Source organism: Aquarana catesbeiana, linkage group LG07 (genome assembly GCF_042186555.1).
Source record: "Aquarana catesbeiana isolate 2022-GZ linkage group LG07, ASM4218655v1, whole genome shotgun sequence".
In the NCBI taxonomy this organism is placed as follows: Eukaryota; Metazoa; Chordata; class Amphibia; order Anura; family Ranidae; genus Aquarana; species Aquarana catesbeiana.
In genome coordinates, this window is record NC_133330.1 from 269,178,206 (window position 1) to 269,201,389 (window position 23,184).

Sequence of the window (23,184 nt, forward strand, 5' to 3'; positions counted from 1 at the left end):
TGTGGATTATGGCTTTTGTTCTTTTTATGATAGGAAAAAAGGTTCACGTTCTGCTTCTCCATCATCCCAGCCTCCAAGCAGTGTGTCCAGCTTCAAAGAGAGATCTCATAGGTATGTAGATCATATACGCCGCTATTGCTGAGGGCTGTGTATTTTTCCTGGCTGTGTTTGGTAACAAATGTTCATATTGCTATGTGGATTTTTTGCAGTAGCAGCAGTGAGCAGGACAGTCCACCACCATCATCCGTCAAGGAGGAAATCATTAGTCAGAGAGACCTGGAGGAGAGCATCTCTGAAGAGCTACCAATGCCCGAGGGTAGTGCGTTAAAGGGGGACAGCAGCATATCTCTCGATGATAAAGGTTTGTGTTGGTCACGAGAGGAACCTTACATGTTTCTTATGTGTGATCTAGTTAAAAATTCATATAAGCAGTGTATCTCTGTGGTACATGAGCATTTCCCAATGTTTTATGCCATTAAAAATACAGAAAGTTCTGAAAAATGCCTGATAATCCTATCAAAAATCCTGTGAGCTCTAAACTACCTGTTTATTAGCTTGCCCCTCTTCTGCATTGATTCCTTCCTAGCAAACAACACTGCAGCCTTGACTCCCAAGAACTTGCCAACACATGTTGTAAGGAAAGGGCCCTTTGGAGATATAGACTTAGGTGTTATGCCTCCATACATAGAAAATGACCCTACATGATCATAATACAGCCTTTCTTTATCGTACATCGCAGGACACGGAGCACCATAGTAATCACTATGTGGGTATATAGTTGTGGTCGACCAATATATCGGCCGATATTTGGTGTTTTTTACTTAATCGGCATCGGCCGATTGTGCTGATAAAAAAGGCCGATATAAGCGCGACTTGCAAATGACTTCTGTAATAGAAGTCAATACAAGTTGCCTGTATTCTAATGTGAAGACTTCTCCCCTCTCTGGGCAGCCTGCCAAATCTGATAAAAAGAACCTGAAGGATACAATGTTTACACTTATGAATGAACTGAGCTCCATGTGTAGAAGCTCTCAGTTTAACCATTTAAAGACTAAATCTTTTCTGACATTTGTTGCTTACAAGTAAAAATCCTGTAATTTCTGCTAGAAAATCACTTAGAACCCCCAAACATTATATATATTTTTTTAGCAGAGACCCTAGGGAATAAAATAGCGGTTGTTGCAATATTTTATGTCACACGGTATTTGCGCAGCGGTCTTTCAAATGCAATTTTTTTTTTTTTAAAAATACACTAATAAATTAAAAAAAAAACTAAGCAGTAAAGTTAGCCCATTTTTTTCGTCCAAAAGTTTTGATTACCTGTTTTTGTGTATTTATTTTCAAGATATAGTTTTTTTTTAATTTTTTTTTTTTTAATCAAAATTCTACATCCAAGTGAATTGCTTGGAGGTTTGTTTTGTTTAATAAATGTTTAAATGTAAAAAAATTTCTGTATCACTTAAGGTTGCTTTCACACTGCAGCGGGCATGCGTTGACGGTAAAACGCTGCTAGTTTTAGCTGCGCTTTACCGTCATTTTAGCGGCGCTATTCGGCTGCTAGCGGGGCGCTTCTAACCCAGCTAGCAGCCGAGGAAGGGGTTAAATGAGCCCCTGAAGCGCCGCTGCCGAAACGCTTTGCAGGCGCTTTGGCAGCGGTGCGCATTCATTTCAATGGGCAGGAGATGCTGCTTGCAGGACTTTTTTTTAACATCCTGCTAGTGCATCGCCTCAGTGTGAAAGCACTCGGGCTTTCACACTGAGACTGCAGGGGAGCCGTTTTACAGGCACTTTACAAACGCTATTTTTAGCCTAAAAACGCCCCAGTGTGGAAGGGGTCTAACTGTTAAATTTTATGAGATGAAGGAAAAAAAGAAAAAAAAAAAATCGGCCTAATATATCGGCCCAAAAAAATCGGCATCACATATCGGCCACCGCGATTTCTAAATATCGGCATCGGCCAGAGGATAACCCATATCGGTCGACCTCTAGTATATAGGCACCTTCAGGTGATGGACACTGTTATACCCAATACAGGAAGTTCACTCCCTATATAACCCCTCCTCCTACCAGGAGTACCTTAGTTTTTTCGCCAGTGCCTAAGGTGTTGGTCACGAGTGAAGATGTGCTCTGAAGAGCTCCGCTGGAGGGATCCTTGCTGGATTTAAACAACCTCCATAGACCGGATCCATTCAAAGTGCCACTGAGGCCAAGGTGGATGGTACCCGGGCCTCGTATACTAAGAACGAGGTTTCGCCTGTAGGGCTGGACCCCCGGACCCAGGGCTTTTTGGTCATGCTTACATTACCTAAAGTTTTTCCTGGCGGGGTCCTAATACAGGTCCAAAGGAGTGGAACCCCGATAAAGGGACCCGATCCTTGAAGGTTTGCTTACACAGCCCACCGAGATGGGTGAAGTTTGGATCTGTCTGTCTTCAGCAGTATCCTGCAGCGAGGATAAATTAGGCACTGCTCGGCGGGGCAGTCATCCTGAGATGAGGACATAAGCTTTGTTTTATACTACTACACAATCCTTTCTTTGAGGATCCACCTCTGACTAGCTGACGAATCAACCTTTGGGAAAAGTGACCGGAAAGACCGCTCTGGATATCCTAACCAGGTGGAGCGAGCTGCAGAGGCCCTACAGACCTAAGGCGTCATATACGGACCACAAGCAGAGACACCAGGAGTCATCTCAGGCTATCCATATATGCCCTTTCCCCGTGCAGGGAGCTTGTGAGTTTTGAGGTTTGCAACAGCATGTTATTTCCCCCCCTGGGGGAACTAAGGGGCTGGGAAGTAAAACAGTAGTTTGTACTCACCATCCCCCCCGGTGCAGCGGCGGCTTCCCTATGTTGGTTTTTTGTTATGGCCCCACAGAAGCCCATGAGCATCAAAGCTTGATTCCCCGCCCTCCCCAGCCTTCCCTTTTCCTCCCCTCTTGCAGGTCTGCACTGGCAGACCCGAATTCTGTCCGCTCGTGTGGACTTCTCTTAGTTTTAAATAGTTTTAAATAAGAGGGGTGGGGGGTGGTAATGAGCGGAGGGGGCGTGGCTTAGGCGCGGCACCATGTGCAGGACGTAGCATTCACGAGGAGCAGGCGCTGGAGACGCCGAGCAGAGCCTTGCAATCTGGGAAATTAAAAACAGACGCTTCTCAGCCAGGAGCTGGAGAGATGGATGTCTGACGCACAGGGGGCACGTAAGGCAATGCATACAGGCATTTCCAGTACAGGAAATAAATTTTACTCAGCACCAAGCTGAACTTTATTAGCGGCATTGTATTGCTAGTCTATTGCTCAGCAAGTAGTGCATTTACTTAGTGCCTCTGCTTTTGTGCTTAAGCACTATGGCTCCCAAAAAGACACCACAAAGAAGGTATTAAAAATTTCACTCCCAGGCGCTGGGAACTCCAGTTGTGCCTCCACACTGTCATCCTCTCCTGAAATGCCAGATGTGGCAAGCCAGGGTGAGTCATTGGAACCAATTGGTGGTGCAGCTGCTTCTCACATCTCAGCCCCTGTATACGTGACTGAAGATGCCTTTTCCTCCGCCCTGCTTTAATAGCATCCTCCATCCAAAGTGCGGTAGATCCCCCTCCCCCACCTTAGACCCCTTACCAAGGGAACAGTGGGTAGAGGTTGAGGTATTACCCTCAGGCGATCAGAAGGAAAGACGAACTGATTACTCCTCTGCAGAGGAAACAACAGTGGATGAACCCTTTTCAGCCTCGCAATCTGAAAAATTGCTGGTGCAATCTCTTATGGATATGGTTCGTTCCACTTTCAAGCTACTCCTAACTGAGTCAGCTGAAAGTTCCATTTCTTCTTTGGGCTCCTTAAATCCTTCACAGCCTTTGCATGCGATTCCTGTCCATGCATTATTAGATCACCTTATTTTTGCTGAATGGGATCATCCGGATAAGCATTTTCCCTCCAAAGAGATTCTCAGTTCTCTCTCCCATGGAGGAGAAATTCACCAAAAGATGGAATGTACCAGCAGTTGACGATGCGATTTCCAGTGTGAATAAGAGTCTAACATGCTTAAGGATCCAACGGCTAAGAGGTTGGAATTCCTGTTAAAATCCTTTTTCTTTGGCAGGTGCGGTTACTCAGCTTGCAATCGATGCAATAGGCATCTGTCAATCCCTAAAGGACCAGTTTAGACAGGACCTTAAAGAGATTCCTGTACAGCAAGCCTGGGATTGGTAGTTGGCCGAACTACCAAGAGCATTATGTTTTGCCATAGGCGCCATTAACCACTTACCGACCGCTGCACGACGATGTACGTCCAAACTTTGAACGGGGTTATCGTTGTTATGGCAGCAGCTCCGGTATCCCCGTTTTCATGCGGCGGCCGGCTTTCAGATAAAAGTGGTCCCTGCGGCGGATTCGCCGCGAGATCACTTTTATCGGTGGCGGGAGAGGACCCCCCACTCCCTCCTGCCGCAATCCGGTGCCCTCCGCCGCTTACCGATCGCGTCCTTCCCTGTGGTGTGCCTGGAGACGAGTGAGGCTAAGATGGCGCCCACTCGTCTCCATGACACTGCTGGGCGGAAGCGACGTCAAAACGTCACTTCCGTCCACGCCTCTTAACCACTTAAGGACCTCCTCACGCCGATGTACGTCGGCAGAATGGCACGGGCAGGCAGAATCACGCGATTAGCCCCCTGATCGCCCGGCGGTTATATGCGTCGCCCCAGGCAGCGTCAGATTAGCGCCAGTACCGCTAACACCTACGCACGCAGCATACGCCTCCCTTAGTGGTATAGTATCTGAACGGATCAATATCTGATCCGATCAGATCTATAATAGCGTCCCCAGCAGTTTAGGGTTCCCAAAAACGCAGTGTTAGCGGGATTAGCCCAGATACCTGCTAGCACCTGCGTTTTGCCCCTGCGCCCGGCCCAGCCCACCCAAGTGCAGTATCGATCGATCGATCACTGTCACTTACAAAACACTAAACGCATAACTGCAGCGTTCGCAGAGTCAGGCCTGATCCCTGCGATCGCTAACAGTTTTTTTTGTAGCATTTTGGTGAACTGGCAAGCACCAGCCCCAGGCAGCGTCAGGTTAGCGCCAGTACCGCTAACACCCACGCACGCACCGTACACCTCCCTTAGTGATATAGTATCTGATCGGATCAATATCTGATCCGATCAGATCTATACTAGCGTCCCCAGCAGTTTAAGGTTCCCAAAAACGCAGTGTTAGTGGGATCAGCCCAGATACCTGCTAGCACCTGCGTTTTGCCCCTCCGCTCAGCCCACCCAAGTGCAGTATCGAACGATCACTGTCACTTACAAAACACTAAACACATAACTGCAGCGTTCGCAGAGTCAGGCCTGATCCCTGCGATCGCTAACAGTTTTTTTGGTAGCGTTTTGGTGAACTGGCAAGCACCAGCCCCAGGCAGCGTCAGGTTAGCGCCAGTACCGCTAACACCCACGCACGCACCGTACACCTCCCTTAGTGATATAGTATCTGAACGGATCAATATCTGATCCGATCAGATCTATACTAGCGTCCCCAGCAGTTTAGGGTTCCCAAAAACGCAGTGTTAGCGGGATCAGCCCAGATACCTGCTAGCACCTGCATTTTGCCCCTCCGCCTGGCCCAGCCCACCCAAGTGCAGTATCGATCGATCACTGTCACTTACAAAACACTAAACGCATAACTGCATCGTTCGCAGAGTCACTCCTGATCCCTGCGATCGCTAACAGTTTTTTTGGTAGCGTTTTGGTGAACAGGCAAACACCAGTGGCCTAGTACACCCCGATTGTAGTCAAACCAGCACTGCAGTAACACTTGGTGACGTGGCGAGTCCCATAAGTACAGTTCAAGCTGGTGAGGTGGCAAGCACAAGTAGTGTCCTGCTGCATTCGCCAATCCTAATTGGGAACCCACCACTTCTGTACTTCCCCCATTCACATCCCCAACCAAATGCAGTCAGCTGCATGAGAGGCATTTTTATGTCCTCCTGAGTACCCCTACCCAACGAACCCCCCCCAAAAAAGATGTCGTGTCTGCAGCAAGCGCGGATATAGGCGTGACACCCGCTATTATTGTCCCTCCTGTCCTGACAATCCTGGTCTTTGCATTGGTGAATGTTTTGAACGCTACCATTCACTAGTTGCGTATTAGCGTAGGGTACAGCATTGCACAGACTAGGCACACTTTCACAGGGTCTCCCAAGATGCCATCACATTTTGAGAGACCCGAACCTGGAACCGGTTACAGTTATAAAAGTTAGTTACAAAAAAAAGTGTAAAAAAAAAAATACTGTATATATATAAAATTTTAAAAAATAGTTGTCGTTTTATTGTTCTCTTTCTCTCTATTCTCTCTCTATTGTTCTGCTCTTTTTTACTGTATTCTATTCTGCAATGTTTTATTGTTATTATGTTTTATCATGTTTTATCATGTTTGCTTTTCAGGTATGCAATTTTTTATACTTTACCGTTTACTGTGTTTTATTGTTAACCATTTTTTTGTCTTCAGGTACGCCATTCACGACTTTGAGTGGTTATACCAGAATGATGCCTGCAGGTTTAGGTATCATCTTGGTATCATTCTTTTCAGCCAGCGGTCGGCTTTCATGTAAAAGCAATCCTAGCGGCTAATTAGCCTCTAGACTGCTTTTACAAGCAGTGGGAGGGAATGCCCCCCCCCCACCGTCTTCCGTGTTTTTCTCTGGCTCTCCTGTCTCAACAGGGAACCTGAGAATGCAGCCGGTGATTCAGCCAGCTGACCATAGGGCTGATCAGAGACCAGAGTGGCTCCAAACATCTCTATGGCCTGAGAAACCGGAAGCTACGAGCATTTCATGACTTAGATTTCGCCGGATGTAAACAGCGTCATTGGGAAAGCATTTTATCACACCGATCTTGGTGTGGTCAGATGCTTTGAGGGCAGAGGAGAGATCTAGGGTCTAATAGACCCCAATTTTTTCAAAAAAAGAGTACCTGTCACTACCTATTGCTATCAGGGGATATTTACATTCCCTGAGATAACAATAAAAATGATTAAAAAAAAAAAATGAAAGGAACAGTTTAAAAATAAGATAAAAAAGCAAAAAAATAAAAAAAAAGCACCCCTGTGCCCCCCTGCTCTTGCGCAAAGGCGCAAAGGCGAACGCAAGCGTCGGTCTGGCGTCAAATGTAAACAGCAATTGCACCATGCATGTGAGGTGTCACCGCAAACGTCAGATCGAGGGCAGTAATTTTTGCAGTAGACCTCCTCTGTAAATCTAAAGTGGTAACCTGTAAAGGCTTTTAAAAATGTATTTAGTTTGTCGCCACTGCATGTTTGTGCGCAATTTTAAAGCATGTCATGTTTGGTATCCATGTACTCGGCCTAAGATCATCTTTTTTTATTTCATCAAACATTTGGGCAATATAGTGTGTTTTAGTGCATTAAAATTTTAAAAAGTGTGTTTTTCCCCAAAAAATGCGTTTGAAATATAGCTGCGCAAATACTGTGTGAAAAAAAAAAATGAAACACCCACCATTTTAATCTGTAGGGCATTTGCTTTAAAAAAAATATATAATGTTTGGGGGTTCAAAGTAATTTTCTTGCAAAAAAAAAAAAAAATCTTTTCATGTAAACAAAAAGTGTCAGAAAGGGCTTTGTCTTCAAGTGGTTAGAATAGTGGGTGATGTGTGACATAAGCTTCTAAATGTTGTGCATAAAATGCCAGGACAGTTCAAAACCCCCCCAAATGACCCCATTTTGGAAAGTAGACACCCCAAGCTATTTGCTGAGAGTCATGTCGAGTCCATGGAATATTTTATATTGTGACACAAGTTGCGGGAAAGAGACAAATTTTTTTTTTTTTTTTTTGCACAAAGTTGTCACTAAATGATATATTGCTCAAACATGCCATGGGAATATGTGAAATTACACCCCAAAATACATTCTGTTGCTTCTACTGAGTACGGGGATACCACACGTGTGAGACTTTTTAGGAGCCTAGCCGCGTACGGGACCCCGAAAACCAAGCACTGCCTTCAGGCTTTCTAAGGGCGTAAATTTTTTATTTCACTCTTCACTGCCTGTCACAGTTTCGGAGGCCATGGAATGCCCAGGTGGCAAACCCCTCCCCCCCCCCCAAATGACTCCATTTTGGAAAGTAGACACCCCAAGCTATTTGCTGAGAGGTATAGTGAGTATTTTGCAGACCTCACTTTTTGTCACAAAGTTTTGAAAATTGAAAAAAGAAAAAAAAAATGTTTTTTCTTGTCTTTCTTCATTTTCAAAAACAAATGAGAGCTGCAAAATACTCACCATGCCTCTCAGCAAATAGCTTGGGGTGTCTACTTTCCAAAATGGGGTCATTTGGGGGGGGGGGGGGGTTTGTGCCACCTGGGCATTCCATGGCCTTCGAAACTGTGATAGGCAGTGAAGAGTGAAATCAAAAATTTACACCCTTAGAAATCCTGAAGGCGGTGATTGGTTTTCGGGGCCCCGTACGAGGCTAGGCTCCCAAAAAGTCCCACACATGTGGTATCCCCATACTCAGGAGAAGCAGCTAAATGTATTTTGGGGTGCAATTCCACATATGCCCATGGCCTGTGTGAGCAATTTATCATTTAGTGACAACTTTGTGCAAAAAAAAAAAAAAAATTTGTCACTTTCCCGCAACTTGTGTCAAAATATAAAATATTCCATGGACTCAACATGCCTCTCAGCAAATAGCTTGGGGTGTCTACTTTCCAAAATGGGGTCATTTGGGGGGGGTTGTGCCATCTGGGCATTTTATGGCCTTCAAAACTGTGATAGGTAGTGAGGAGTGAAATCAAAAATTTACGCCCTTAGAAATCCTGAAGGCGGTGCTTGGTTTTCGGGGCCCCGTATGCCGCTAGGCTCCCAAAAAGTCCCACACATGTGGTATCCCCGTACTCAGGAGAAGCAGCTGAATGTATTTTGGGGTGCAATTCCACATATGCCCATGGCCCGTGTGAGCAATATATCATTTAGTGACAACTTTTTGTAAATTTTTTTTTTTTTTGTCATTATTCAATCACTTGGGACAAAAAAATAAATATTCAATGGGCTCAACATGCCTCTCAGCAATTTCCTTGGGGTGTCTACTTTCCAAAATGGGGTCATTTGGGGGGGGGGGGGGGGTTGTACTGCCCTGCCATTTTAGCACCTCAAGAAATGACATAGGCAGTCATAAACTAAAAGCTGTGTAAATTCCAGAAAATGTACCCTAGTTTGTAGACGCTATAACTTTTGCGCAAACCAATAAATATACGCTTATTGATATTTTTTTTACCAAAGACATGTGGCTGAATACATTTTGGCCTAAATGTATGACTAAAATTTAGTTTATTGGATTTTTTTTATAACAAAAAGTAGAAAATATCTTTTTTTTTTTTCGAAATTTTCGGTCTTTTTCTGTTTATAGCGCAAAAAATAAAAACGGCAGAGGTGATCAAATACCATCAAAAGAAAGCTCTATTTGTGGGAAGAAAAGGACGCAAATTTCGTTTGGGTACAGCATTGCATGAACGCGCAATTAGCAGTTAAAGCGACGCAGTGCCAAATTGGAAAAAGTCCTCTGGTCCTTATGCAGCATAATGTTCCGGGGCTAAAGTGGTTAACCACTTGAGGTCCGGGCCATAGCCGAATGACGGCTACAGCGCGGACCTCAATCTCCGGGAGGACGTCTTATGACGTCCTCCCCTATGCACGCGCACCGCGCGCCCTGCAGCTGTGTCACGGAGACTCGGATGATCACAGATCCGCGTAAGGGGCCGGTCCCGGCCACTTACCATGTGATCAGCTGTCAGCCAATGACAGCTGGTCACATGATGTAAACAAAAGCTCGGTGATCGGTTTCGTTTTCGCTGTCAGCGTGAGGAGGAAAAAAAAGCCGATCACCGGCTTATGTCAAAGGGACATCGGTCCCGAAGAGGAAGGAGGCACAGATGCCTCATCTGTGCCTCCAAGTGCCATCTGCCAGTGCCCACAGTGCCCACAAGTGCCACCTATTAAAGCCCACAAGTGCCACCTATCAATGCCCACAAGTGCCACCTATCAATGCCCACAAGTGCCACCTGTTAGTGCCACCTAGCAGTGCTGCCATCAATCAGTGCCCAATCAGTGCCCAACACTGCCACCCATCAGTGCCCATAACCGCCACCTATCGGTGCCCATCAGTGCCGCCTCATCAGCGTACATCAACGAAGGAGAAAAATTAACTGTTTGCAAAAATCGATAACAAAATATAAAAAAAATATAATTTTTTAAAAAAAATTCTGTCTTTTTCAATTTTTTTAACAAAAAATAAAAACCGTAGAGGTGATCAAATACCATCAAAAGAAAGCTCTATTTGTGGGAAAAAAAATGATAAAAATTTCATTTGGGTACCGTGTTGTATGACCGCGCAATTGTCATTCAAAGTGCGACAGCGCTGAAAATTGGTCTGGACAGGAGGGGGGTTTAAGTGCCCAGTAAGCAAGTGGTTAAAGGCATATTTTTTTTTCAATGTCATTTTTTAAATGACTTTTTTTTTTTTTAATTGCATTTTAGTGTAAATATTTGATTTGAGGTTTTTTGGACCCCAGATCTCATATTTAAGAGGACCTGTCATGCTTTTTTCTATTACAAGGGATGTTTAAATTCCTTGTAATAGGAATAAAAGTGACACTTTTTTTTTTTTTTTTTTTTTTTTTGTGTAAAAATAAATAAAATAATGTAAAATAAATAATAAAAAATTTTTTTTTTTTTAAAAACCCCCGTCCCTACGAGCTCGCGCGCAGAAGCGAACGCATACACAAGTAGCGCCCGCATATGAAAACGGTGGTCAAACCACACATGTGAGGTATCGCCGCGACTGGTAGAGCGAGAGCAATAATTCTAGCCCTAGACCTTCTCTGTACCAAAAAATATGCAACCTGTAGAATTTTTTAAACATCGCTTATGGAGATTTTTAAGGGTAAAAGTTTGAAACCATTCCACGAGCGGGCGCAATTTTGAAGCGTGACATGTTGGGTATCAATTTACTTGATGTAACATTATATTTCACAATATAAAAAAAAATTGGGCTAACTTTACTGTTTTATTTTTTTATTCAAAAAAGTGAATTTTTTCCCCAAAAAAGTGCGCTTTTAAGACCGCTGCACAAATACGGTGCAAAAAAAAGTATTGCAACGACCGCCATTTTATTCTCTAGGGTGTTAGAAGAAAAAACATATATAATGTTTGGGGGTTCTAAGTTATTTTTTTAGCAGAAAAACCTGTTTTAAACATGTAAACGCCTAAAATCAAAAACGAGGCTGGTCCTTAAGTGGTTAAAGATTCTATTCACCAGGTGTCCCACCTTGCGCTTGTGCTAATACACATGCGTAGGATCCTGTGGTTAAAAAATTGGTCAGCCTAAGCACCATGCAAAAAGCTCCTGACTGGGTTTCCTTTTCATGGGGATCGGCTATTTGGGGTTGATTTGGACAAATACATCCAAAAGATTTCAAGTGGGAAAAGTACTCTTTTGCCAGCTAAGAGAAGGAATAAACGCCCTTCCTTTAAGCGGACTCTTTCTCCTGCGCCAGGTGCATCCGCCTCTAGGCACTGGCGAAGGCCTCTGCCGTCAGAGGCTAGAGGAAAGCCTCAGGGTCAGGCCCAGGCACAAAAGCAGTCTTGGGGCCGGAAACCTGCAAAACAGAATTCTAAAGCCTCATTATGAAGGGGCGCCCCCCCTCGCAAGGGTGGGGGGGGGGGGGGGGACTTCTGCAGTTCTCAGAAGTCTGGCCAGAGGAAATTCAGGACAGATGGGTCATCTCCACGGTAACTCTAGGGTACAAACTAGAATTTCAGGAATTTCCAAAGTCTTGTTTTCTGAGGTCAAACGTTCCCAAAGATACAGGGAAAAGGCAATCTCTGTTTCGGGCACTAGACTGATTACTGGCTCAGGGGGTGATCATACAAATCCCCACAGAAGAGCAAGGTTTGGGGTTTTATTCAAACCTCTTTACGGTACTAAAACCGATTGGAGATTTCAGACCCATGCTAGATCTAAAAAATCTAAATCAGTTCCTGAAGATCCGTTCTTTTCACATGGAGTCGATCAGGTCGGTGGTTTCTGTCCTACAAAGAGGAGAACTTCTGGCATCTATTGACATCAGGGATGCTTATCTGCATGTCCCTATATTTCCCGCTCACCAAAGGTTTCTGCTGTTCGAGGTAGAACAGCAGCATTTTCAGTTTGTAGCCTTGCCCTTCGGGCTAGCTACAGCACCCGGGGGGGTTTACAAAGGTTCTGGCCCCACCTCTAGCCAGGTTAAGGGCACAGGGCATAACAGTTTGGCGTACCTAGACAATCCATTGCTAATAGACCAGTTGGTGGCTTGTTTGGAGCAAAGCGTGCACATTACAACCATTTACCTGGAAATCTTCCTTAAAACTGCTAAAAAGGCTGGAGTACTTGGGTCTGATCATAGACACAGCCCAGAAAAAAGTGTTCTTGCCTCAGGCAAAGATTAACTCCATAAGATACCTGGTGCAGATGGTCAGGTCGAAAGGAGAGCCCTCTATTCGCCTTTGCATGAGGTTGTTAGGAAAAATGGTGGCTTCATTCGAAGCAGTTCCATTCGAGACTGTTGCAAAACAGTATCTTGTCTGCTTGGAACAAAATGGTTCAAGCTTTAGACTTGCCAATGTGGCTGTCCCTAAGGGTGTCCCAAAGCCTCAGTTGGTTGTTGGTAACCCAGAATCTGCTGAAAGGAAAATCCTTCAGACCAGTTATCTGGAAGATGGTAACGACAGATGCCAGCCTTTCAGGTTGGGGAGCAGTGCTAGAAAAGACAACTGTCCAGGGACAGTGGTCAAGGACAGAGAGGACCTTGCCCATCAACATCCTAGAGATTCTGGCAGCAGGTCTGGCTCTGAAGGCCTGGAAATTTAGGTTACGGTGTTGTCCTGTCAGGATCCAATCCAACAATGCCACAGCTGTGGCTTACATCAATCTTCAAGGGGGCACCAAGAGTCTCGCAGCACAGAGGGAGGTGAACCATACCCTAACTTGGGCAGAAAGGAATGTTCCGTGCCTATCAGCAGTTTTCATTCTGGGAGTAGAATATTGGCAGGCAGACTTCTTGAGCCGCCAACAGTTGCTCCCGGGAGAATGGTCCCTTCACCCCGTTATTTTTCGGGCTGTTTGCCAAAGATGGACTCCAGACGTAGATCTTCCGGCATCCAGATTCAACATGAAGTTGATCAACTTTGTATCCAACAAGGGATCCATTCACATGCAGAAAAGATGCGTTAGTGACCCAGTGGGATCAGTTCTCACTGATTTGTGCATTCCCTCCTATTCAGTTGTTGCCATGACTTCTTTGCAGGATCAAGCTGGAAAAAAAGCCAGTAATTCTGGTAGCCCCCGCATGGCCCAGAAGGTGCTGGTATGCAGAAACCGTAAAGATGGCAGTGGAGGATCCATGGTCCCTTTCACCAGGGCCAGACGTACTTTCACAGGGGCCGACATTCCATCCTACCTTACGAACTCCAAATTTAACGGCTTGGCTATTGAAACCCACATTCTGAAGAAACGTGGGCTTTCTGGGTCAGTTATCTCTACCTTGATTAATACAAGGAAGCCAGCTTCCATAACTATATATTATAGAGCAGTGATGGCAAACCTTGGCACCCCAGATGTTTTGGAACTACATTTCCCATGATGCTCATCTACACTGCAGAGTGCATGAGGATCATGGGAGATGTAGTTTCAAAACATCTGGGGTGCCAAGGTTCGCCATCACTGTTATAGAGTCTGGAGGGCTTATGTTTCCTGGTGTGAGTCCAAGGGTTGGCACCCTCTGAGGTATATCATAGGCAGAATTCTTGCCTTTCTACAAATGGGTAGAGATGAAGCTGGCCTTGAGTACTATCAAGGGCCAAGTCTCAGCTTTATCGGTCTTATTTTAAAGACCGATTGCTTCACATTCTTTGGCCCGGGTTTTTTTATGCAAGGGGTGTTCTGGCAGACCTCCTTTGAACACTTTGGACTTGAACTTAGTTTTGTCAGTGTTACTAAAACAGCCATTTGAACCGATACAGCATATTCCCTTAGTCCTTCTGACAAGGAAGTTAATGTTCTTGGTTGCTATATCCTCAGCAAAAAGGGTTTCTGAATTGGCTGCTCTTTCTTGTAAAGAGCCATACTTGATTATTCATGAGGACAGAGTGGTGGTGCGCCCTCGTCCAGGTTTTCTGCCAAAAGTGGTCTTAGGTTTTCACCTGTACCAAGATATTGTCCTGCCATTGTTTTTTCCAAAACCATTTTCCAGGGAAGAGAAGTCACTACATTGTCTTGATGTGGTGAGAGCGGTCAAGGTCTATTTAAAGACGACTGCTCAGTTCCGGAAGACTGATGTCTTATTTATACTGCTAGAAGGTTCTAAGAAAGGACAGGCAGCGTCGAAATCCACTATCGCTAAGTGGATTCGGCAAGTTATAATTTAGGTTTATGATTTATGGGGTAAGATTCCACCTTTTCAAGTCAAAGCACACTCTACCAGTTTGTGCTTCTTGGGCAGTGCGTCACCAGGCCTCCATGGCTCAGATCTGTAAGGCCGCAAATTGGTCTTCAGTACATACATTCACCAAGTTTAATCAGGTGGATGTAAGAAGGCATGAGGATATGAGGCGCCTTTGGGCGCAGTGTGCCGCAGGTAGCAGTATAGGTCCTCAAGTCTGGGGGTGTCCTATGGGTTGTGTCTCCCTCCCCTCAAATAGCATTTCTATGGGACATCCCACATAGTGATTACTATGGTGCTCTATGTCCCATGATGTACGATAAAGAAAATAGAATTTTTATAACAGCTTACCTGTAAAATCCCTTTCTTGGAGTAAATTACGGGACACAATTGTTTTGTTATATAGGGAGTGAACTTCCTGTATTGGGTATACCAGTGTCCATCACCTGAAGGTGCCTATATACCCACATAGTGATTACTATGGTGCTCTGTGTCCCGTGATGTACTTCAAGAAAAGGATTTTACAGGTAAGCTGTTCTAAAAATCCTATTTTTCATGGAATCACAAGGAATGACCAAAGCCTTTCCTGGTTATAGGAACAAGCTATAAGAATAAAATAATATTGGGACATGCTCTTGGGGGGGTTTGGGGGAAAATTTGGGTCATGCCTGGAGATTAACTTTAAGCCCTGGGTCACATTGCAGTTATTCGGCATGCGATTTGACATGTCAAATCTGTGGCTATTTTCGGCAATGGAACCGTCCGAATCAGTGCGAGGCTGCATTTGCGGCGCTGCACCGATTCCCAAAAGTAGTTTCTGTACTACTTTTGGCAACTTTGGGTGCGATTTCAATAGACCTCTGTTCAGAAACCCGCACAGATGGCTCTGAAATGCGGGAATGAAATTGTGCAAGTTCAGCTGAACTCGCATAATTTCATTCCTGCCGTCAGTGTGAACCTAGGCTAAAGGTAACCTATAAATTTTTATTTTTTTTTTTTTTTTACTCTTAGAGCTCTTTCACATATGCGGACCATTCAGGCAGTTTTTCAGGCGGACCTGAATGAACGCTCCATGGAGCGCCAGAGTCCACTAACATCCGTTCCGCTAATGCCAGATGGATGGAAACCCTATTTTCCATCTGTCTATCCGATCAGATGAAAACTGACAGGCACATTTTTCATCCGATCCCCTATAGAGGAGAGCGGGGCTCTGACAGGTCTGTCTCTGCACAATGAGCAGGGACTGACTTGTCATTTGCCGGCTCAGCGGGGATCAGCGGATCGAAACCTGCTGAGCAAGCGGAGTCTGTGAAAACGGACATGCATGTGCAAAAGAGCCCTTGTATAGACAAGTTGGATCCATTAAATGTAATTTAAATCTGCATCAAGTAATCCCATATTTATTTATTTTTTGTATGTATATAAGGGATGCAGAGCACATGGGTTGTGCTTCACTCTTTCTGTGTTGATTGACCAGAAGCACCTCTGAACTTGATGGAAACCTGTGAAAGTGTTTCTGCCCATATTGTGTTCAGCAACGGACAACAGGGGTCTTAAAGTAGAAGTCCAGTCAAATCCTATCTAAACTTTAAATCTTCTCCCACCCCCAATCCAAACTATACTCACTACCCTGTAATGGAAAGATGTCTATTCTTTCCTATCATAAAGGCGCTCTGGTCCAGTCATGTGATCTCCCCAGCAGCCGGGTTCAGTAAAAAGGAAAAATCCTCTACAACAGCTGCAATGCCTATGCAGTGACATCACCCATAGGCTTACTATGGGGCATCTGTTGTCAGCTGTTCTTCCTCTATACTGAAGCCAGTGCTGGGAGCTGATCATGTGATTGGACCAGAGTGCCCTCAGAATAGGTAATACAAGGTAGTTAGTATAAGATTTAGAATGGGCATAGGAGCAGGTTTAATATTCAATAGTATTTGACTTGACGTCTACTTAAGTATGCTGATTTCATTTCATTGATTGTTTATTTAATGACACACCATAATATGACATTTTTCCCTTTCTATGAGAGGCAAACAGTTATACAAAATTTTTTGTCATTGGCAAAATGTGTTAATAATTATAGATTTGTGATTGATATTGGTATTATCCTTAGGTGTCAGCTCAGCAGTTCCTACCAATGAAGAAGGCATTGAGGAATTATCATTTCGTTCCCTGCTTCCCTCTGAATACCACAGGCGTGGTAGCTTGGAGAGACAGAGAAGTCGGCGACATGAATCTGATGAGGAAAGCACCCCTGATAAGGTGAAACAGGAGGTACAGGTTTGAGAAGTGGTAACTATAATGCCTTTTAGGCCTTGTTCACATGGGTGTACTTAAGCGTACACCCATGTGAAGGGCATGTTTACCCACACAGATGCACAAGTGTTCTGTGTGTCCCTGTGCAGGCAGTCTTATTTGTGTCAATTGGGACACAACGGGTGCACGGACAAAGCCACTGTTTCCAATTTGATAGCCATATGGGTCAGGTCCCCAGATGCAAGCAGTGTGTGCATGGATGTCAAATTGAGATCAGCAACTGTGTCCGTGCAGCTGCTGCATTCTAATTGATATGAATGGGACTGCCTGCATGGAACACCGCTTAAGTATACCTTTTGTGAGCAAGTCCCCAATATGTATCTAGTAATAATGCATGCATATGAATCTTGCACAGGAGCTCAGTGGCCCCTTTTCAAGCGGGCAGGACAGTTTTTGGAAATTCACAATGGAGATGGTACGGCAGTATATGCAAGAAGGAGAAATGCGCTCTGCACACCAGGCTGCTCTTCTTCGCCTGCGTCAAAAAGCACTCAAAGAGAAGACTAAAGCAGAACTTGCTTGGCTGGAACACCAGAAAAGGTAAAACTGAATGGCTGGACAAGCTTCAGGAGCCAGATGGTTGGTGCTCATAAATGAGAAAACATGCTCTCTGTGTCTACAGGCCTTTAAATCAGACAACATTGGCTGATAAACTGAACGTTTCGGACTCTGCCTTTACTGATATATATATCTCAGTACTTACAGATTTTAATGTAATTATGGTTTGAAAAAAATATATTCATTTTGGTAGTATAACTGTAAACCTCTTTTGAACAATAATTTTCTTTTTTTTACTTATTTACTTTTTATTTAAGAACACATTAACCAGTTGATATTGCCTCCTTTGTCACTTAACAAAGATTCAGTAGGATTCTTTATAGAGCCAGAAATGTATAGTCCATGAAATCTCAATGGTCTTGGCAAGAAAAGATGCAGGACAAAGTCATTGTCCAGTAAGGATCTCAGTTTGAACATGCACAGTAATACTGTGTACTAGGCTTTCTTACCAATTTGATGGCCTGTTACCTGATGCGTTCTGCAATCCCTCTCCTTGAAGGCTAGAAGTGGACGTTGCATCTCTACAACCTACTAAAAAATTTCTTTGGGTTTTAGGCAAGAATGCCAAGATATTTATTTTAAAAAAATTTAAAAAACAGTGCTGCACTCGCACTGCAAGGGTTAATGGCTTGTTTTGTCTAGGATGGAGGAGTGACCCTCCCTCGGCAGATAATGCTTCCCCACGCTCCGGCGATGGACTGTCCCTTGGCGTCATTACATCTAATGCCGGGCTATGGGCCCTGCTTTGGTCTTGATGACACCTGGATCCTGGAGCACAGGGAAGGAGAGGCTGCAGGGACAGGTCTATCTGCGGCAGGAGCAGGGATCTAGTAAGTCAATTAGTAAGTCAATTTTAAATTTTTCGTCGTCAACCCCCCAGGCCTAAATGAGCAATTAACCCTTGCAGTCTATGTAAATTGATTAGCTATTTCTGTGAACTACAAACTACAGTGTTATTGGCTGGCAGAAGACACTGATGGGTCCTGGACAGCCTGCATTCTACACTATCGTTAAAGTGTATTTATTTTCAAAACTTTTTTTTTCTGGATGGCAGATTTTCTGTCAGGATTTACTGCCATCTGGTGCTCCATTAGAGAGATTTACTCTTAATTACCGTTACAGGGGACAACCTTCTCACCAGACAGGACGTAAAGGGAAACTCTCAACATTCATTGGAACTATCAATGAATCCTAACATTCAAAGTGAATCGTAATTCGCCACATCTGATTTTATATGACCACCATAATGGCCTTTCTTATTATTTGCATGTGTTTTTCAGAAATTTGCGTGACAAGGGAGAGGATGACAAAATGCCACCATTGAAGAAAAGACAAAGAGGTCTTTTATTGAGACTCCAGCAGGAACAGGTATAACTACTAAAAGACCACCTAAATCTTTGATATTATTTATTTATTTTTAACTGTCTCGAATACAAATTTTCTGTTTAGGCGGAAATCAAGCGCTTGCAGGAAGCAAACAAAGCAGCTCGTCGTGAAAGGCAACTTATCTTGAAACAGCAAGAAGAAATTCAGCGTATCCAGAACAGCACACTGCGGCTGCAAGAGAAGCTCAAATCTGCAGAGAGTGGGCAGCTGGTGTGTAGTTCTTTTGGCTATTTTATGTTTATTGTTTGACTGTATGCATAGTCAGATGGTACAATATAAGACGGATTATACTGAATATATTGGTCTGATCTACAGTAGGTACTTTTTTTTTTTCTCAGGTCATTCTGACCTTTGCAAAAAATTGTCACAACCCACATTTTGCTTTTAGAATATACTTTCCAAAGTTAAAGGAGAAGTATGGCGAAAGGTATCCCCTTGGGTCACAGGAATGCACTTAGTTCTGCACTCCTCTGTCCCAGAAACAGTCGACCTGATGGTCACGGCTCTCTGCTCACTGAAGACCAGTAACCGAGCGATCAGTGGTCTTTGATCACTCGGTTCAATGGGGCGACATATGCAGAATCTACCTAGGTGAGTATGATTGATTGTTTTTTTTTTTTTTTGTTTGTTTTTTTCAAAACCCACATTTCTCTTTAAAAAAAAAAAAAAAAAAAAAAAACATTTGAAAGATATTTGTGTATCTATCTGTATGGAGTTCGCATGTTCTTGTGTTTGCATGGGATTCCTCCGTGTAATCCTGTTTCCTCCCACACTTCAAAGACATGCTGTTAGGTTAATTGGCTTCCTTGCCATTGGCCCCAACAGCTGATTGAGTCCTTTGAGTCCCAAGGGAAAAAAGTACTGTAGAAATATAAATGAATCATTCCACGTTTATTTTTCATTATGTTCTACTGATATCAGTTTTTTTTTTTTTAATCTCCACAGAAAACGCATATATTAGATATTTAGATATATAGAACATTAGAACTCTAGGCAAAACTTTTTTTTTTTTTTTTTCATTTTGGATAAAGTGATCAAGTGTTAAAACCCCTCTTACTGCCACTGTCTCCTGCAGACAGACTGGGAAAGAGCCACATGACAGCTGTATATAGATTAGGCAGAACGTTCCCTTTTTTTTTTTTTTTTTTAATTAAAATAATTATAGTGCCATCATCCATATACAGAACCAGAAGAGATGACATAAATTAAACAGCGTGTGGTGCTTAAACTTGCTTCTTTTTGAGTGCAGTTTTATTTATTTATTAGAGTAGCTTTATCTGCACTGTCATGTGTGCTCTTTCAGTTTTTATTTTGTGCTTGTATTTATGGTCTTTGGATATCCACAGAGCTGTCGTGGTACCATTGGTACATGAAGATTTGATGGGCATTAATTGCAGCTCTAGGTAAACCTTTGTCACTGCAGGAAGGGGATTCACTCTGTTGTAATACACACGGTATCCCAAATGGGTACTTCTTTTCAAACTGAAAGTTCCCTTTTAACTGTACAAATACATGTTAGTATAATACAGGATTATTTGTGTGAATGCAATTATTTTTTTCTTGTGCAGGAACAGCCCAGTGAAGGGGATGTTCGACTCAGTCCATCATCAAGCCGCATTCCTTCCGATGCGGAGAGCCGGAGTCCCTCTCCTGTCTCAGTCTCTGGTAGTGAGACCAGCAGTATCATGCAGAAGCTCCGCAAAATGCACAGTCACATGGATGCCAAGTAACTATAGCTCCTTGTATTTTCTGATCAGCATATATATCATTACTGATCTTTTCTTTCTCTACTATCGTCATTGCATAATAAGAAAGCTTACATCTGAATGTATGCCTGGTGTCTCCAACCATCTTTAGACATTGTAATTTTCTCTTTGCTCAGCTTTCTATTCCATTAACTATGAGGGAACTCCATGTAAAAACAAATTGTCAGTGTAAAACTATTACTTGTGAACAAATACATTACAATAGTCTTCAGACTTCCAAGACCAGTGTCTGGGACACAGGCAAACTACCAAATGTGTTTTAATGCAAGGAAAACAATGGAGTTGCCATTTAAAAAGTTCTCCCATGTGGTTGCTTTAAACATTTGTAGTCAGCATGTGTCTGCCACATTGATTACTTGTTTTTCTGTGTCTCTGATTTGTTTAGTGTTTTATAGTTTATCACTTGCTTGTCATTAAATCTAGACTGTAATTTTATTACATTTTATTCTAGTTAAGGAAATTGGTGCCCCAAAGTGCCTTTACGTATATTTTAGTTTTGAATTATAGTGCCTCTTTATTCCCCAGAATTTATCTTAATGTGGGGTATGCACTTCACAACAAATACCCATCCTCCAAGTTTAACACCTCTTTCACTTTTATGGAACCATCCAAAGATACCTGTGATAACATAAAAAGGGCAAGTCTCTGTGCCTAGTCTTTCTGATGGGAAGGAAAGAATACTTTGCAAGATCTCTACTCTGGAATAATTATGCTTTCTCCCAGTGAAACTCTTGAATTGACCTTATTTGATTTTCTTTCCCCCAAGGAGAGTGCCAGAAAGATGTCAGAACTTGCATGGAACACTAGCTGGGTTTAGAAAGTTCCCAGGGTGCCAAGAAACCCTACAATACAAAACTAAAAGTATACAGCAGACAACTTTGGGTGTCTTTCACAAAATAAATTCCAAGTTTAGTTTTAATGACAAGTATAGTTATATGCTCAGAAATTTCTACCTGCTTATTTATCATGCCATGTGTTTCATTCTGCACTGTTCCTTTGTTTTCAAACCTTATCCCTGATCTTTTCATGATTCTCTTTCTCACCTTAAATAATTAGATCTTTGTAACTTCCTTGCCTCTATCAATTGCACTCTGCTTGGCATCCTCCAGGATCCCTGCTGTGGTCCTGTCCTTGCAGACCTTCGGCTGTTCCACTCTGTTGTTCTGTGTCACTCTCTTGGTAAACTCTTGCTCCTTCTCTTGTAGAGACATCTGCCCTGTTCACTGCTTCTTCTCTGTCTTTACGCCCCAGCACTGGGCCTCTCTCAGTGTGTGCTTTCCCAAACTTCACCCCAAATTCCAGCTCTATATCTGCCGCCAGCTGCTCAGGTAACGGCACTGCTCCCTCTGCTCCCTGCACTGTGTGAGGGGGGTAGGGAGGTGCTATAGTAGTAATGAATCCTGGGGGCATGACCGTGTGCTGTTGGGGGGGCTAGTGAAGGCAGAGCATGCGGATGTTGTGTCTCCTACCTCCTCCTTCCTCTGCTTGCTCTTCCCTCATCCCTCCCTATCCTGGGTGAGTTGTGTCTTCTAGAGTAGCCATGGGTCTAACTCCAAAATCTTTCCTTAGATTCTTAACGAAGCGGGAACAACAGCTGGTGCAGAGGAGGTTACATGCACAGGAGCTTCTGGAGTGGAAAAGGAGGCTGGATGCTGAAGAGCTGGAAATTAGATGCATTGAGAAGCAGGCACTGGCTGCTTGGGAGAAACCAAGGGTTAAAACCAAAAGTCAGAGCACTGAGGGAGAAGAGACTGCGCATGACGGTGAGATCCATGTATTGATGGATTGTGTTACATTCAATTCAAAATTTTTGAATTTCGTGTGCGTGTGTGTGATCTGCACATGTCATCTATGCTTTTTAAAGCATGCCTGTCAGGAAAGGAACATGAGGGGATGGCAACCTTGGAACTCCAACTGTTTTTGAACTACAGGTCCCTTTGAGGCATTGCAAGAGCAAAAGGCAGGCTCCCAGAGGCATGATGGGATTTGTAGTATCACCACAGTTGGAGTGTCCAGCTTGAGTACCCCTGCTGTAGATCTTTTTAAAATGCTAGCTTACTGGCCGTTATACTGACTTAATTACTTCCTGAATCACTGACCTGGAACACCCATGCACATTAGAAAAATGTCCTTTTTTGCATCCTTGTTCTATGTCAGCAACTCACAGAATTTAAAGTATACTCTTATGACAATCGCTGAGACTGCAAGTGCTAAACTCTCCTTTCAAAAATGTTAGTTTCCTGGCTGTCATGCCTGACTTCAGTGCAGACTGAATCATTGACCTGCAAAGTTTATTTACAACATGCTCCTTTCAGGACTGTGGCTCAAAAGTACTTATCAAGCACTGCAGGTAACCAGCATTATCAAAGGAGGCCAGACCTTCAAACTTTTCTCATGACAGAGTCAATTTAGGCAAAAGGTCAGCATGGCAGCTGGGACAGCTAGAACTTTCAGAAGGAGGGGTCCACAGTACAGCTTAACACGTTTCAAGACGGGTGTCTACCAACTTTTGTTTGTTATAGTAATACACGTTATTTTAGGTTTCTACTCACACTTGTTTGATTTACTGTGATTTTTTTTTATTTATTTTTTTTAATAACCTCTTTCAACTTCTAATATAACAGTCTTGATGCAGTACTTTTAAAAACGGTTGTATCCTCGCAAAAAAAAAAAAAAATGAAATA

At 43.5% G+C, this 23,184-nt stretch overlaps 1 protein-coding gene across 3 annotated transcripts in view; it reads left to right on the forward strand.

Annotated features, from left to right (window-relative positions):
- The window catches only part of CEP350 (centrosomal protein 350), a 119,295-nt gene that overhangs the window by 62,609 nt on the left and 33,502 nt on the right, over positions 1-23,184 (forward strand). For 2 of the 3 annotated variants that reach the window (XM_073593329.1, XM_073593327.1), the window contains exons 21-28: positions 34-111; positions 210-361; positions 16,588-16,748; positions 17,146-17,330; positions 18,629-18,716; positions 18,798-18,944; positions 20,303-20,460; positions 22,070-22,263. In XM_073593329.1, coding sequence (XP_073449430.1) covers positions 34-111; positions 210-361; positions 16,588-16,748; positions 17,146-17,330; positions 18,629-18,716; positions 18,798-18,944; positions 20,303-20,460; positions 22,070-22,263 — 1,163 coding nt within the window. The remainder of the gene's footprint in view (positions 1-33; positions 112-209; positions 362-16,587; positions 16,749-17,145; positions 17,331-18,628; positions 18,717-18,797; positions 18,945-20,302; positions 20,461-22,069; positions 22,264-23,184) is intronic. The other variant, XM_073593330.1, reaches the window with a different exon arrangement.